This window comes from Salmo salar, chromosome 18 (genome assembly GCF_965601325.2).
Source record: "Salmo salar chromosome 18, fSalSal1, whole genome shotgun sequence".
Taxonomy (NCBI): Eukaryota; Metazoa; Chordata; class Actinopteri; order Salmoniformes; family Salmonidae; genus Salmo; species Salmo salar.
In genome coordinates, this window is record NC_138308.1 from 75,340,748 (window position 1) to 75,354,764 (window position 14,017).

The 14,017-nt window shown below is 44.1% G+C and overlaps 1 protein-coding gene across 21 annotated transcripts in view; it reads right to left on the bottom strand.

Annotated features, from left to right (window-relative positions):
* Nucleotides 1–14,017, bottom strand: part of LOC106577623 (receptor-type tyrosine-protein phosphatase delta) — a 645,609-nt gene that overhangs the window by 72,732 nt on the left and 558,860 nt on the right. For 10 of the 21 annotated variants that reach the window (XM_014155859.3, XM_014155852.3, XM_082965129.1 and 7 more), the window contains 7 exons: nucleotides 13,662–13,855; nucleotides 12,294–12,320; nucleotides 11,376–11,493; nucleotides 9,939–10,526; nucleotides 9,370–9,470; nucleotides 8,910–9,166; nucleotides 7,726–7,819 (listed from right to left, as the gene is read on the bottom strand). In XM_014155859.3, coding sequence (XP_014011334.1) covers nucleotides 7,726–7,819; nucleotides 8,910–9,166; nucleotides 9,370–9,470; nucleotides 9,939–10,526; nucleotides 11,376–11,493; nucleotides 12,294–12,320; nucleotides 13,662–13,855 — 1,379 coding nt within the window. The remainder of the gene's footprint in view (nucleotides 1–7,725; nucleotides 7,820–8,909; nucleotides 9,167–9,369; nucleotides 9,471–9,938; nucleotides 10,527–11,375; nucleotides 11,494–12,293; nucleotides 12,321–13,661; nucleotides 13,856–14,017) is intronic. The other 11 variants (XM_082965134.1, XM_082965133.1, XM_082965135.1 and 8 more) reach the window with 2 other exon arrangements.

Sequence of the window (14,017 nt, forward strand, 5' to 3'; positions counted from 1 at the left end):
ATAGGGCCATAAGCAAACAAGAAAATGCTCACTCAGAGGCGGCGCTCCTAGTGGCCAGTGACTTTAATGCAGGAAAATTGAAATCCGTTTTACCCTAATTTCTACCAGCGTGCAACTAGAGTAAAAAAAACTCTAGATCACCTTTACTCCACACACAGAGATGCATACAAAGCTCTCCCTCACCCTTCATTCAGCAAATCTGACCATAACGCTATCCTCCTGATTCCTGCTTACAAGCAAATAATTAAACAGGAAGTACTAGTGACACGCTCAATACGTAAGTCTTCCAATGAAACGGATGTTAAGCTACAGGACTGTTTCGCTAGCACAGACTGGAATATGTTCCGGGATTGAGGAGTTTACCACATTAGTAACCGGCATCATTAATAAGTGCATCTATGACGTGGTCCCCACAGTGACTGTACGTACATATCCCAACCAGAAGCCACGGATTACAGGCAACATATGCACTGAGCTAAAGGCTAGAGCTGCTTTCAAGTTGCAGGACTCTAATCCTGACACTTATAAGAAATCCTGCTACGCCCTCTGATTAACCATCAAACAGGCAAAGCGACAATACAGGACCAAAATCGAATCCTACTACACCAGCTCTGACGGTCGTTGGATGTGGTAGGGCGAGCAGACTATCACGGATTACAAAGGGAAACTCAGCCATGAGGTGTCCAGTGATGCGAGCCTACCAGATGAGCTAAATACCTTTTATAGGCACTTCAAGGCTAGCAACACTGAACTATGCATGAGGGCACCAGCTGTTGTGTTCACGCTCTCCGTAGCCGATGTGAGTAAGACCTTTAAACAGGTTAATATTCACAAGGCCGCAGGGCCAGATGGATTACCAGGACACATACTCAGAGCATGCGCTCACCAGTTGGCAAGTGTCTTCACTGATATGTTCAGACTCTCCCTGACCCATAGTCCCTGTGCCCAAAAACGCCAAGGTAACCTATCTAAATGACTATCACCCGTAGAACTCACATATGTAGCCATGACATTCTTTGAAAGGCTGGTCATGGCTCATATCAACACCATCATCCCAGACACCCTGGAATCCACTCCAATTCACATACCGCCCCAACACTGTCCTTTCTCAGGTGGGTAAGGGCTGTGTGGAGTGCAATAGAGATTGCGTCATCTGTGGATCTGCTGTGGCAGTATGACAAATAACATTTGATTTTATTTGATCAATTGCAGACACTGGATTTCTGAATCGTGCTTTTGGAAGTGCATTGTACTGTACAGCAGCATGTCCTGGATAGAGGGAGTTCAAACACACTTCTGGAAGCTCTATCTGGAGACCTACTTACTGCAATGAATGCCATCCTCAGTATCTTATGACTGTTAGGAATGTTTCACATGCGTTAGGTAGGTGAGTTTCTGGTGTGCTGAAGGCCATTAACATAGCTGAGAGATGGTCTATATTTTTTTAATGTTATTTCACCTTTATTTAACCAGGTAGGCAAGTTGAGAACAAGTTCTCATTTACAATTGCGACCTGGCCAAGATAAAGCCAAGCAGTTCGACACATACAACAACACAGAGTTACACATGGAGTAAAACAAACATACAGTCAATAATACAGTACAAAAATAAGTCTATATACAATGTGAGCAAATGAGGTGAGATAAGGGAGGTAAAGGCAAAAAAAGGCCATGGTTTCAAAGTAAATACAATATAGCAAGTAAAACACTGGAATGGTAGATTTGCAGTGGAAGAAAGTGCAAAGTAGAAATATAAATAATGGGGTGCAAAGGAGCAAAATAAATAAATAAATACAGTAGGGGAAGAGGGAGTTGTATGGGCTAAATTATAGATGGGCTATGTACAGGTGCAGTGATCTGTGAGCTGCTCTGACAGCTGGTGCTTAAAGCTAGTGAGGGAGATAAGTGTTTCCAGTTTCAGAGATTTTTGTAGTTCGTTCCAGTCATTGGCAGCAGAGAACTGGAAGAAGAGACGGCCAAAGGAGGAATTGGCTTTGGGGGTGACCAGAGAGATATACCTGCTGGAGCGCGTGCTACAGGTGGGTGCTGCTATGGTGACCAGTGAGCGGAGATAAAGGGGTACTTTACCTAGCAGGGTCTTGTAGATGACCTGGAGCCAGTGGGTTTGGCGACGAGTATGAAGCGAGGGCCAGCCAACGAGAGCGTACAGGTCGCAGTGGTGGGTAGTATATGGGGCTTTGGTGACAAAACAGATGGCACTGTGATAGACTGCATCCAGTTTATTGAGTAGGGTATTGGAGGCTATTTTGTAAATGACATCGCCGAAGTCGAGGATCAGTTGGATGGTCAGTTTTACGAGGGTATGTTTGGCAGCATGAGTGAAGGATGCTTTGTTGCGAAATAGGAAGCCAATTCTAGATTTAACTTTGGATTGGAGATGTTTGATGTGAGTCTGGAAGGAGATCTTACAGTCTAACCAGACACCTAGGTATTTGTAGTTGTCCACATATTCTAAGTCAGAACCGTCCAGAGAAGTGATGCTGGACGGGCGGGCGGGTGCAGGCAGCGATCGGTTGAAGAGCATGCATTTAGTTTTAATTGTATTTAAGAGCAGTTGGAGGCCACGGAAGGAGAGTTGTATGGCATTGAAGCTCGTCTGGAGGGTTGTTAACACAGTGTCCAAAGAAGGGCCAGAAGTATACAGAATGGTGTCGTCTGCGTAGAGGTGGATCAGAGACTCACCAGCAGCAAGAGCGACATCATTGATGTATACAGAGAAAACAGTTGGCCCAAGAATTGAACCCTGTGGCACTCCCATAGAGACTGCCAGAGGCCCGGACAACAGGCCATCCGATTTGACACATTGAACTCTATCAGAGAAGTAGTTGGTGAACCAGGCGAGGCAATTATTTGAGAAAACCAAGGCTATTGAGTCTGCCAATGAGGATGTGGTGATTGACAGAGTCGAAAGCCTTGGCCAGGTCAATGAATACGGCAGCACAGTATTGTTTCTTATCGATGGCGGTTACGATATTGTTTAGGACCTTGAGCGTGGCTGAGGTGCACCCATGACCAGCTCTGAAACCAGATTGCATAGTGGAGAAGGTGTGGTGGGATTCGAAATGGTCGGTAATCTGTTTGTTGACTTGGCTTTCGAAGACCTTAGAAAGGCAGGGTATGATAGATATAGGATGTAGCAGTTTGGGTCAAGAGTGTCCCCTCCTTTGAAGAGGGTGATGACAGCAGCTGCTTTCCAATCTTTTGGAATCTCAGACGACACGAAAGAGAGGTTGAACAGGCTAGAAATAGGGGTTGCAACAATTTCGGCAGATCAATTTAGAAAGGGTCCAGATTGTCTAGTCCTGTTGATTTGTAGGGGTCCAGATTTTGCAGCTCTTTCATAACATCAGCTGACTGGATTTGGGAGAAGGAGAAATGGGGAAGGCTTGGGCGAGTAGCTGTGGAGGGTGCAGTGCTGTTGACCGTGGTAGGGGTAGCCAGGTGGAAAGCATGGCCAGCCGTAGAAAAATGCTTATTGAAATTATCAATTATAGTGGATTTATCAGAGGTGACAGAGTTTCCTATCCTCAGTGCAATGGGCAGCTGGGAGGAGGTGTTCTTATTCTCCATGGACTTTACAGTGTCCCAGAACTTTTTTGAGTTTGTGTTGCAGGAAGCAAATTTCTGCTTGAAAAAGCTAGCCTTGGCTTTTCTAACTGCCTGTGTATATTGGTTTCTAACTTCCCTGAAAAGTTGCATATCACGGGGGCTGTCCAATGCTAATGCAGAATGCCACAGGATGTTTTTGTGTTGGTTAAGGGCAGTCAGGTCTGGAGAGAACCAAGGGCTATATCTGTTCCTGGTTATACATTTCTTGAATGGGGCATGCTTATTTAAGATGGTGAGGAAGGCATTTAAAAAAAATAACCAGGCATCCTCTACTGACGGGATGAGGTCAATATCCTTCCAGGATACCCGGGCCAGGTCGATTAGAAAGGCTTGCTCACTGAAATGTTTCAGGGAGTGTTTGACAGTGATGAGTGGAGGTTGTTTGACCGCTGACCCATTACGGATGCAGGCAATGAGGCAGTGATCGCTGAGATCTTGGTTGAAAACAGCAGAGGTGTATTTAGAGGGTAAGTTGGTTAGGATGATATCTATGAGGGTGCCCGTGTTTACGGCTTTGGGGTGGTACCTGGTAGGTTCATTGATAATTTGTGTGAGATTGAGGGCATCAAGCTTAGATTGTAGGATGGCTGGGGTGTTAACCTGTTGGGTCTAGGGGGCAGCATTTGCACGTCTGGATAAAAAAAATGTACCCGATTTAATCTGGTTACTAATCCTACCCAGTAACTAGAATATGCATATACTTATTATATATGGATAGAAAACACTCTAAAGTTTCCAAAACTGTTTGAATGGTGTCTGTGAGTATAACAGAACTCATTTGGCAGGCAAAACCCTGAGACATTTTCTGACAGGAAGTGGATACCTGATGTGTTGTATTGACTTTAAACCTCTCCCATTGAAAAACACAGGGGTTTAGGAATATTTTGGCACTTCCTATTGCTTCCACTAGATGTCACCAGCCTTTACAAAGTGTTTTGAGTCTTCTGGAGGGAGATCTGACCGAACAAGAGCCATGGAACGGTGATGTCCCATTAGACACCTGGCGCGCTACTTCATGTTGGGTACCCTCGTTCCAATACGTTATAAAAGGCTATGCATTCGTCCACCTTGAATATTATTCATGTTCTGGTTAAAAAAGGCCCTAATGATTTATGCTATACAACGTTTGACATGTTTGAACGAACGGAAATATATTTTTTCCCCTCGTTCATGACGAGAAGTCCGGCTGGCTTACATCATGTGCTAACGAGACGGAGATTTTTGGACATAAATGATGAGCTTTTTTGAACAAAACTACATTCGTTATGGACCTGTGATACCTGGAAGTGACATCTGATGAAGAGAATCAAAGGTAATGGATTATTTACATAGTATTTTCGATTTTAGATCTCCCCAACATGACGTCTAGTCTGTATCGCAACGCGTATTTTTCTGGGCACAGTGCTCAGATTATTGCAAAGTGTGATTTCCCAGTAAGGTTATTTTTAAATCTGGCAAGTTGATTGCGTTCAAAAGATGTAAATCTATAATTCTTTAAATGACAATATAATATTTTACCAATGTTTTCTAATTTTAATTATTTAATTTGTGACGCTGACTTGACTGCCGGTTATTGGAGGGAAACGATTTCCTCAACATCAATGCCATAGTAAAACGCTGTTTTTGTATATAAATATGAACTTGATAGAACTAAAAATGCATGCATTGTCTAACATAATGTCCTAGGAGTGTCATCTGATGGAGATTGTAAAAGGTTAGTGTATCATTTTAGCTGGTTTTATGGTTTTGGTGACCCTGTCTTTGACTTGACAAAACATTACACACAACTCTTGTAAATGTACTGTCCTAACATACTCTAAATTTATGCTTTCGCCGTAAAACCTTTTTGAAATCGTAAAACGTGGTTAGATTAAGGAGATGTTTATCTTTCAAATGGTGTAACATAGTTGTATTTTTGAAAAATTTGAATTTTGACATTTATTTGGATTCAAATTTGCCGCTCTTGAAATGCACCTGCTGTTGATGGAGTGCACCACAGGTGGCACGCTAGCGTCCCACCTAGCCCCAAGAGGTTAAGCATGTCCCAGTTAAGGTCACCTAGCAGCACGAGCTCTGAAGATAGATGGGGGGCAATCAGTTCACATATGGTGTCCAGAGCACAGCTGGGGGCAGAGGGTGGTCTATTTATTTATTTATTTCACCTTTATTTAACCAGGTAGGCAAGTTGAGAACAAGTTCTCATTTACAATTGCGACCTGGCCAAGATAGTATAGCCAAGTCTATAGCAGGCGGCAACGGTGAGAAACTTGTTTTTAGAGAGATGGATTTTTAAAAGTAGAAGTTCAAATTGTTTGGGTACAGATCTGGATAGTAGGACAGAACTCTGCAGGCTATCTCTGCAGTAGATTGCAACACCGCCCCCTTTGGCCATTCTATCTTGTCTGAAAATGTTGTAGTTAGGGATGAAGATTTCAGAATTTCTGGTGGACTTCCTAAGCCAGGATTCAGACACGGCTAGGACATCCGGGTTGGCAGAGTTTGCTAAAGCAGTGAATAAAACAAACTTAGGGAGGAGGCTTCTAATGTTAACATGCATGAAACCAAGGCTATTACGGTTACAAAAGTCATCAAAAGAGAGCGCCTGGGGAATAGGAGTGGAGCTAGGCACTGCAGGGCCTGGATTCACCTCTACATCACCAGAGGAACAGAGGAGGAATAGGATAAGGGTACGGCTAAAAGCTATGAGAATTGGTCGTTTATGACGTCTGGAATAGAGAGTAAAAGGAGCAAGTTTCTGGGGGCGATAAAATAGCTTCAAGGTATAATGTACAGACAAAGGTATGGCAAGATGTGAGTAGGATGTGAGTACAGTGGAGGTAAACCTAGACATTGAGTGATGATGAGAGAGATATTGTCTCTAGAAACATCATTGAAACCAGAAGATGTCATAGCATGTGTGGGTGGTGGAACTGAAAGGTTGGATAAGGTATAATGAGCAGGGCTAGAGGCTCTACAGTGAAATAAGCCAATAAACACTAACCAGAAGAGCAATGGACAGAGGCATGCTTAGCCGAAGCGATCATAAATGTCCAAGTGAGATTCAGACAGCTAGCAGGGCCATAGGTAGCAAGCTGGCAGAAGATGGAGGGAGGTCTGTTTTTAGCCACCTCGTGCGTTTCCGTCTGTAGATTAGTGGGGTTCCATGTGGTAGGGGGGACCAGTCCAATTGGCAAAATAGTTATAGTGGCCCAAGAAAATTGTCCGATAGACCTATTAAGATAGCAGCCGATAAGACAGCTAACGATTAGCGGGCCGCAGATGAGCGTTCAGGTTCTGTCGCGACGGAGGGGCCAGTTGGATAACTCCCTCGGGCAGATAACGTCGGTAGTCCAGTATTTTTTTTTTTTAATTGGTGAGGCGGGTTGCAGGAGAGTGTTTTGAGGTTGAGTTTTTAGAAAAAAATATATAAAAAGATATGCGAAGTAAAGATGTAAATATATATATATATACACGGGACACAACAAGAGGAGGATAACGGACGTCTGACTGCTATGCCATCTTGGAAAGAGATAGATCGATATATGTGAATGACGCATCACAATGAACACACACATTTCACGGTTTGAATGCTAAATCATTACATCAGCTTATCCCCAAATGTACCTAAGGATACACAGAGCACAAAAGCTTCAGATATACCTAGACTGGCTAAATATTAAAGTTGTCAAGTACTTTGTGCATAACGTGTGCTACCTTTCCCTTGAATAAGAACACAGAGGCCTGATGCAGCTCTTCAGGTAATTACCGTTGAGAGGGAGAGGGGGTGGGAAGGGGGAGTTGAGTTGCAGTGCACTTGATGACTACTCCATGTTCTACCTATTTCCCATTTGAATAATTATCTCTGCAGCTATTTGCATCAATCAACGAGCCCCGTCCCCAGGTTTCCCCACCCCCATCCTTTCGTATCTGCAGAGTTAGAGTCGAGTTCTTCCCACCACCTTTTTTTTTGTAAGACTTGGGTTAAAGTCGATTCCATTGCAATTAAGTGAATATTGAGATTCCACAACAGGAATTGAATGTTAATGTTTAATAAGGACTTTTTGACAGATTTTTTGGACCATTTTGTGGTACCTACCTCTTCTAGATTCATCTCATCTGGACTGTCCCAGGGTTTGAGATACTTTCCTGTGCGCTGTTTCTTCAGAGGCACCACCACTATGTAGTATCCCCTGGAAATGGGAGGAAAAGAAAGAAACAGAATGACAAGGTATTTCAAGCTCTTCAAGGTCAAAGGCCATTGTCAGTTCACTCCATAAGATGTTTACAATACACCATTGTATTGTAAACAAAACAAACCAAGATCAAAGCTTTGAGCTTCATACACAAAAATGTCTAGCGTCCCTGAGGAGCCTTATCCTGTAGGTGTAACAGGGTAGGAGGCATGGAGGACAAGAGACAAAGATGACAAATGATCGTGCCATTAGCTAGTTACGCTAGCCCGTTATCATCAGAGAAGTCGGCGCACTGTTAGCCCCGCGGGCTAATTAGTACCCCTCTGTGAGAGTGAGAAGAGGAGCTGGAATTAGAGGGATTTTCAACCCTCCATTGGGGCGACAAGGGAGATAAAGGCCTCTACCAGAGTTTTTCAGGGCTTCTCCAGGCTGGGCACGGTGCTAGCTAGCGTTAGCCAGGAAGGCAGTGTGGCAGGCTGATGGGAAGCAAATTAGCTTAAGCACTGGCATAGGGGATAGTAGGCTCGAGTGCGTCCAGCAAGATCAAAACCCTAGATTGGTTTGAAGTGCCAGTCTACAATCAGATCTGCGCATTGGCCTTTTGACAACCCAGAGCTTAGTTGGAAAGGCTGGAAGAGACATTACAAGGCTTAATACTGGGAAGTGGGTTAAATTGGGTGGGAGAATTCATTGTGTCATCTTCTCTCTGATGAACAGAGAACAATAAGAACAGGCTTGATACAATGCAATTAATGTAATATACAGGGTACACTAAAGAAAGTGATGACCTCTTCAGTGCTGATGTTCTGACCTTTCATACAGTATTAAAAAATAAAGTGTTACAAAATCTGGCAGTGTCAAATCTTGCCCCTTTCACTTATTGAGAGGACAAATAAGCTTTAATGGTATCCTGCTGATATAATTGAACCCAAAGACGAGCTCAAGGTAAATAGATGGATTAGGGCAGCCACCGAGGCAAATGAATTAAGTAAATTCAAATTAGGCTAAATAGCCAGCTCTATAAATACAAGTCTGCAATTATCCATTAGCATTAGCGTTAGCATTAGTTTTAATCCCCGCCACTCACCTGACTTTCTCTGAAGTCTGGACAGAGGGCAGCTCCACAGAGACCATGCCATCCAAGTTGGTCTTGCCGATCAGGTAGGGCTTGGTGCGCAGGATGTCCGGGGCGGTCATGGTGGAGACACGGTGCTGGAGACCGCCGGCGCTGTTGCCCCGGTTGGTCAGCAGGAAGGAGTACTGCGTCCCAGCCTGCAGACCCGTGATAAGCTTCTGAGTGAGCTTGCCATCCACCTCCACGCTCTGGCCTTTGTCATAGAGGATCTGGATTTGGAATGGTAGGAAAGCATGTGTGAATGTTGAGGAGATTCACTAATCCAACATATGAGGTCTGTTTAGTCAGGGAAATGTCCGGACTTGTTCAGATATTTATGTGACTACTATACTTTTGGCTCATGTCACTTGATATTTTCTGGATCCTCGAACATTGTTTATTAAAATATGGAAGATAATCAAAAAGCTCTTACTGTGAAGGGCTGAGCTGCGTTATAGTTGTCTGGGATCTCCCAGGTAAGGAGCACGGATGTCTTCATGGCAGCTTTCACATGAAAGTTTTTTGCAAACACTGCTAAAAGAAAGGGGGAGCAGATGATTTAGACACGAAACAAACATAACCCTCCTTAAAGGATTCCAGAGCCATAAACCTCTTACCTGAACATGTTTCTCTTTACAAGCAGTCTGAAACCAGCACTAGTGTGGTCTTAGCAGGGCTACAGTGCTCCCATCTTACCTTTGCTTTCTTTTATCTTACCTTTTTATTAACAGCAGCTCTTTTTAATCTACAGACTCACCTTTGGCTTAGCTGACAACACATGGGACACATATACTTACTCCACCTGTTCATGATATCTTTCTTTCTTATGGGGTGGGAGGGCTATGTATACATACAGCAGATTTTTTGACCAATCATGAGATCAGTAATCCCATTCTGTTTGTTCTTCTGCCACTAAAGCTTGACGAGGTGGTTGCTGTTGATGGTGGTTGTGGACTGAAGTTGGATTGGGGGGCGGGAGGGGGTATTGGGGTGGGGTCCTACCTTGATCCAAGGGCTGTGTCCTGAACTGGACACTGGGACTATAGGGGCCGGAGCCCTTGCTGGTGAAGGCACACATTTTGATATCGTAAGTGGTGTCAGCCTTGAGGCCGTCCAGGGTGACGGTGGACTCTGGGGCGGTGATGAAGAGTTCCGAGGGACTCCGAGGGCTGTTGATGTCCTTGTACTGCAGGGCGTACTTCACGATAATGCCGTTGCGCTCCGCCAGTAACAGGGGATTCCAATTCACCTGAATGGTGGTGGTGGTGCCGCCCTCAGCCGCAATGCTTTGTGGGAAGCCGCTAGGCACATCTTCAGGAGTGTTGATCTCTTTGACTGTCTCCTCGCCAAAGCCCACCTTGTTGCGGGCGGACAAGCGGAAGGTGTATGATGCCCCCTTGTGGATCTCTTTGGTGGTGTAGTGGTTCTCGCGCTCAGGGAACTCGATGATGGTCAGGGGGTCGACATCTTTGCGGCCAAAGCGAAGGCGGTAGCCCTGCAGGGGGCCGTGGGTTAACGTCGGAGGGTGCCACTGGAGGAGGGCAGTGCCCATGTTGGTAGGGCTGACCATGAGTCGTGGTTTTTCAGGTACTAAGAGACAAAATAACAAATTCAATACAAATACCCCAAAGAACCCATTCAAACTTCCATAGCATTTTAAAAGCAATATCCAATGACAGACATTATGACAATTTTGAGAGGATGATGACAACCCCAAAATACCCCCAGCCATAATCCCTGACATAGCAGAATCTGATCTCCTTTCCAACTCATAACAGTGTTAAGGGTTACCATTGGCGGATATTGTTACGTGTAAAGTGTTAAGCCACCAAGAGAGCAGTATATAGCTAACACCCTGTTTGCATAAATGCTAATGCTGTTTGCTTTGATACCTACCAATATGGCCTCCCTTTTAAGCATTTACTGAGTAAAGGCTCCCATCCTCTCCCCAACACACACACACACACTAGCCGTCTGTATCTGTACGCCAGGCAGGTGCGGCATGAAAGGCTTTTCAGACGGATTAGACGACAGCGCAATTATGTCTCACACACACAGCAAAGTATTTCTGAATTGCCATTTGGATTCTGTCATGCTGCTCTCTCAAAAGAAACCAATGAGAGCTGAACAGACCATCGGGCTGCCTTCAATTTGGAAGTATTTTTCTTCCCCCATTTCCCCACCTCATTTTTTCATTAGTTCCTTAACCCCTGTGAGCATTCCAATGTCAAAATGGGCGGTGAGCGGAATTACAATTGTTGTTATAATTGAGGTGGCAATTAGCCACATTCACACTTTAATAGCCGTGGGCGGAAAAGGTTTGCTTAGCATCATTCTTTTGGGCTTCCTTTCACTGGGTGCAATTTCACAGCTTTCTACAGGACAAATGCATTTTTTGATGATCACAGGGTACATTAACAGCGGTGACAGGTCCCTTACCTGCGCCAGTGGTGGTGATCAGCTTGGGCTTGCTGCGAGCGCCGTCTCCCTTTGTCGTGTAGGCTGCCATGGCAACCGAGTACGTGCTCTCAGCCTGCAGCTCTGTGATGACCATTTCCTGTAGAAGAATAGCGATTTGTATTTGTTTTACTCTTGCTTGAGATTTTACTGCAATTTGGGCATTAGGTGGGTGTTTAGGGATGTTGTGTAATATTAGGATCATTCATCATACAAAGGACCAAACTAATGTACATTTTTGTACATGAATCTATGCTGTAACTCATTGATTCAGAGGACATACATTATCTCACAGATATTATCTCACTAATTAGCAAATAACTGACAATGAACATGGTTGGTAAAAACCGGTCCTGTTTATTATATAGTTTTTAAAACTATAGCCTAGTTGCCACACCATCCTTCGCTCAATGCATATGATCTGGACTGGTGGACCATAAGCCTAAAGTTTCATTAGTCGTATGTACAGGATACACATGGTATACATTGTCCAAAGAAATGCTTACTTGCACCCCATGCATTGAAAATGAGTAAGTAGTGCAGTACACATGGTAACTTATCATCTTGTGAATTGTGATGTGCTCAGCTTTGCAATAAACTAGGTTCCCCAATCAAAAAGCTTGTTTATTGTAATCAACAACGCTAAGAAACTGTGCATAGCCTCGTAATATTGAATATGGATATCTGTTAGTCATGCCATTCCATTTCAATTTACAAGTACAAAACAAGTAGTGTATGTTTTGCATTTTTGTCTTAGCGGGGATTCAGAAGAGTCAGGAGGTGATGTGAGGTTCATAACAATCAACACCAAGGGGAGGTCATGAACAGAGGAGACAGAGCATGCAGGGGAACGAAGGGGGAACGGGATTAACACTGTATCAGGCCTCTGTATCTACTCACATGTTCAGTTGAATCATCATATTCCCACTGATTACGATTTGAGATGAGTGGAAACAAGAAAACAAAACAAAGACTAAGTACGGAGTTGTTGAGTAGTTGCCACAGACAAGACACATACTGTATATTATACTGACTGATGATTTTACCCTTAAGAGATGTCATTCACTGAGCACCAATAAGTTCTTGATTATGTTAGTTCCATTGAATTTACAGATGTGTGATCCATTGGATCTAAATTCAGGCCTCAAAGCTCCTGTGATTGTCTCAACCAGATATTGAGAGTAACATAGGAGGCACATACTGTGTAGGTCTATTCATAGACATGTGTAGACAATGTGTATTTTATCATAGATATACTCAATGGGTTTCAAAAGGTCCTGAGAACAACTAGACTGAACAAAAATATAAACGCAACATGAAAAGTGTTGGTCCCATGTTTCATGAGCTGAAATAAAATATCCCAGAAATGTTCCATACGCACAAAAAGCTTATTTCACAAAATGTTTGTGCACAAATTTGTTTACATCCCTGTTAGTGAGCATTTCTCATTTGCCAAGGTAATCCATCCACCTAACAGGTGTGGCATGTCAAGAAGCTGATTAAACAGCATGATCATTACACAGGTGCACCTTGTGCTGGGGGCAATGTAAGGCCACTCTAAAATGTGCAGTTTTGTCACACAACACAATTCCACAGATGTCTCAAGTTTTGAGGGAGTGTGCAATTGGCATGCTGACTGCAGGAATGTCCACAGAGCTGTTGCCAGTGAATTCAATGTTCGTTCCTCTACCATAAACTGTCTCCAACATCGTTTTAGAGAATTTGGCAGTACGTCCAACTGGCCTCACAACCGCAGACCACGTGTTACCATGCCAGCCTAGGACCTCCACATCTGGCTTCTTCCACCTACGGGATCGTCTGAGACCTGCCACCCAAAAAGCTGATGAAACTGAGGAGTATTTCTGTCTATAATAAAGCCCTTTTCGAGTGGAAAAACTCTGATTGGCTGGGCCTGGCTCCCCAGTGGGTGGGCCTGGATCCCAAATGCATGGGCATATGCCCTCCTAGGCCCACCCATGGCTGTGCTCCTGCCCAGTCATGTGATATCCATAGATTAGTGCCTAATGAATTTATTTCAGTTGACGGATTTCCTTATATGAACTGTAACTCAGTAAAATTGTTGAAATTGTTGCATGTTTCGTTAATATTTTTGTTCAGTATTATTTGTGTCATAAGGTTTAACCATATCATAACATTTTTACCCTGGCAGGTGTGACTCTTATGCTCTGCTATCCTTGTGTCAACTAACGTCTCAAGGTGAGAGGATGTGCGAGTTTGGGGAGGGAGGCGAAGGAGGAGGGTGCTTACCTGCGCATCCTCGATCAAGATGTCCTTGATGCCTGGCTGTCCCATGGGTTCCCCATTAACCATCCTGACGTAGTGCACCTGGTACCCTCGAATCTGCCCGTGCTGCTTGGTGGGCATCGGCGAGCGCCAGATCACTTTAATTGATGTGGAGTTGACAGCCTCCACCTCGACTTTACGAGGTGGGCCGCTGGGAACTGGAGGAACACCATGGGATAAAAGAAAGAAGGTCAAGATTATAGAGGACCCCTTCTCCCCGTTTTCATTCCTGGCCAACTCCAAAGAGCAAAATGCTGAGGTGAAAAAATCTAGAAAAGGGGAGCGAGCATACTGCAACAAGCACTGTATGACATCAATAT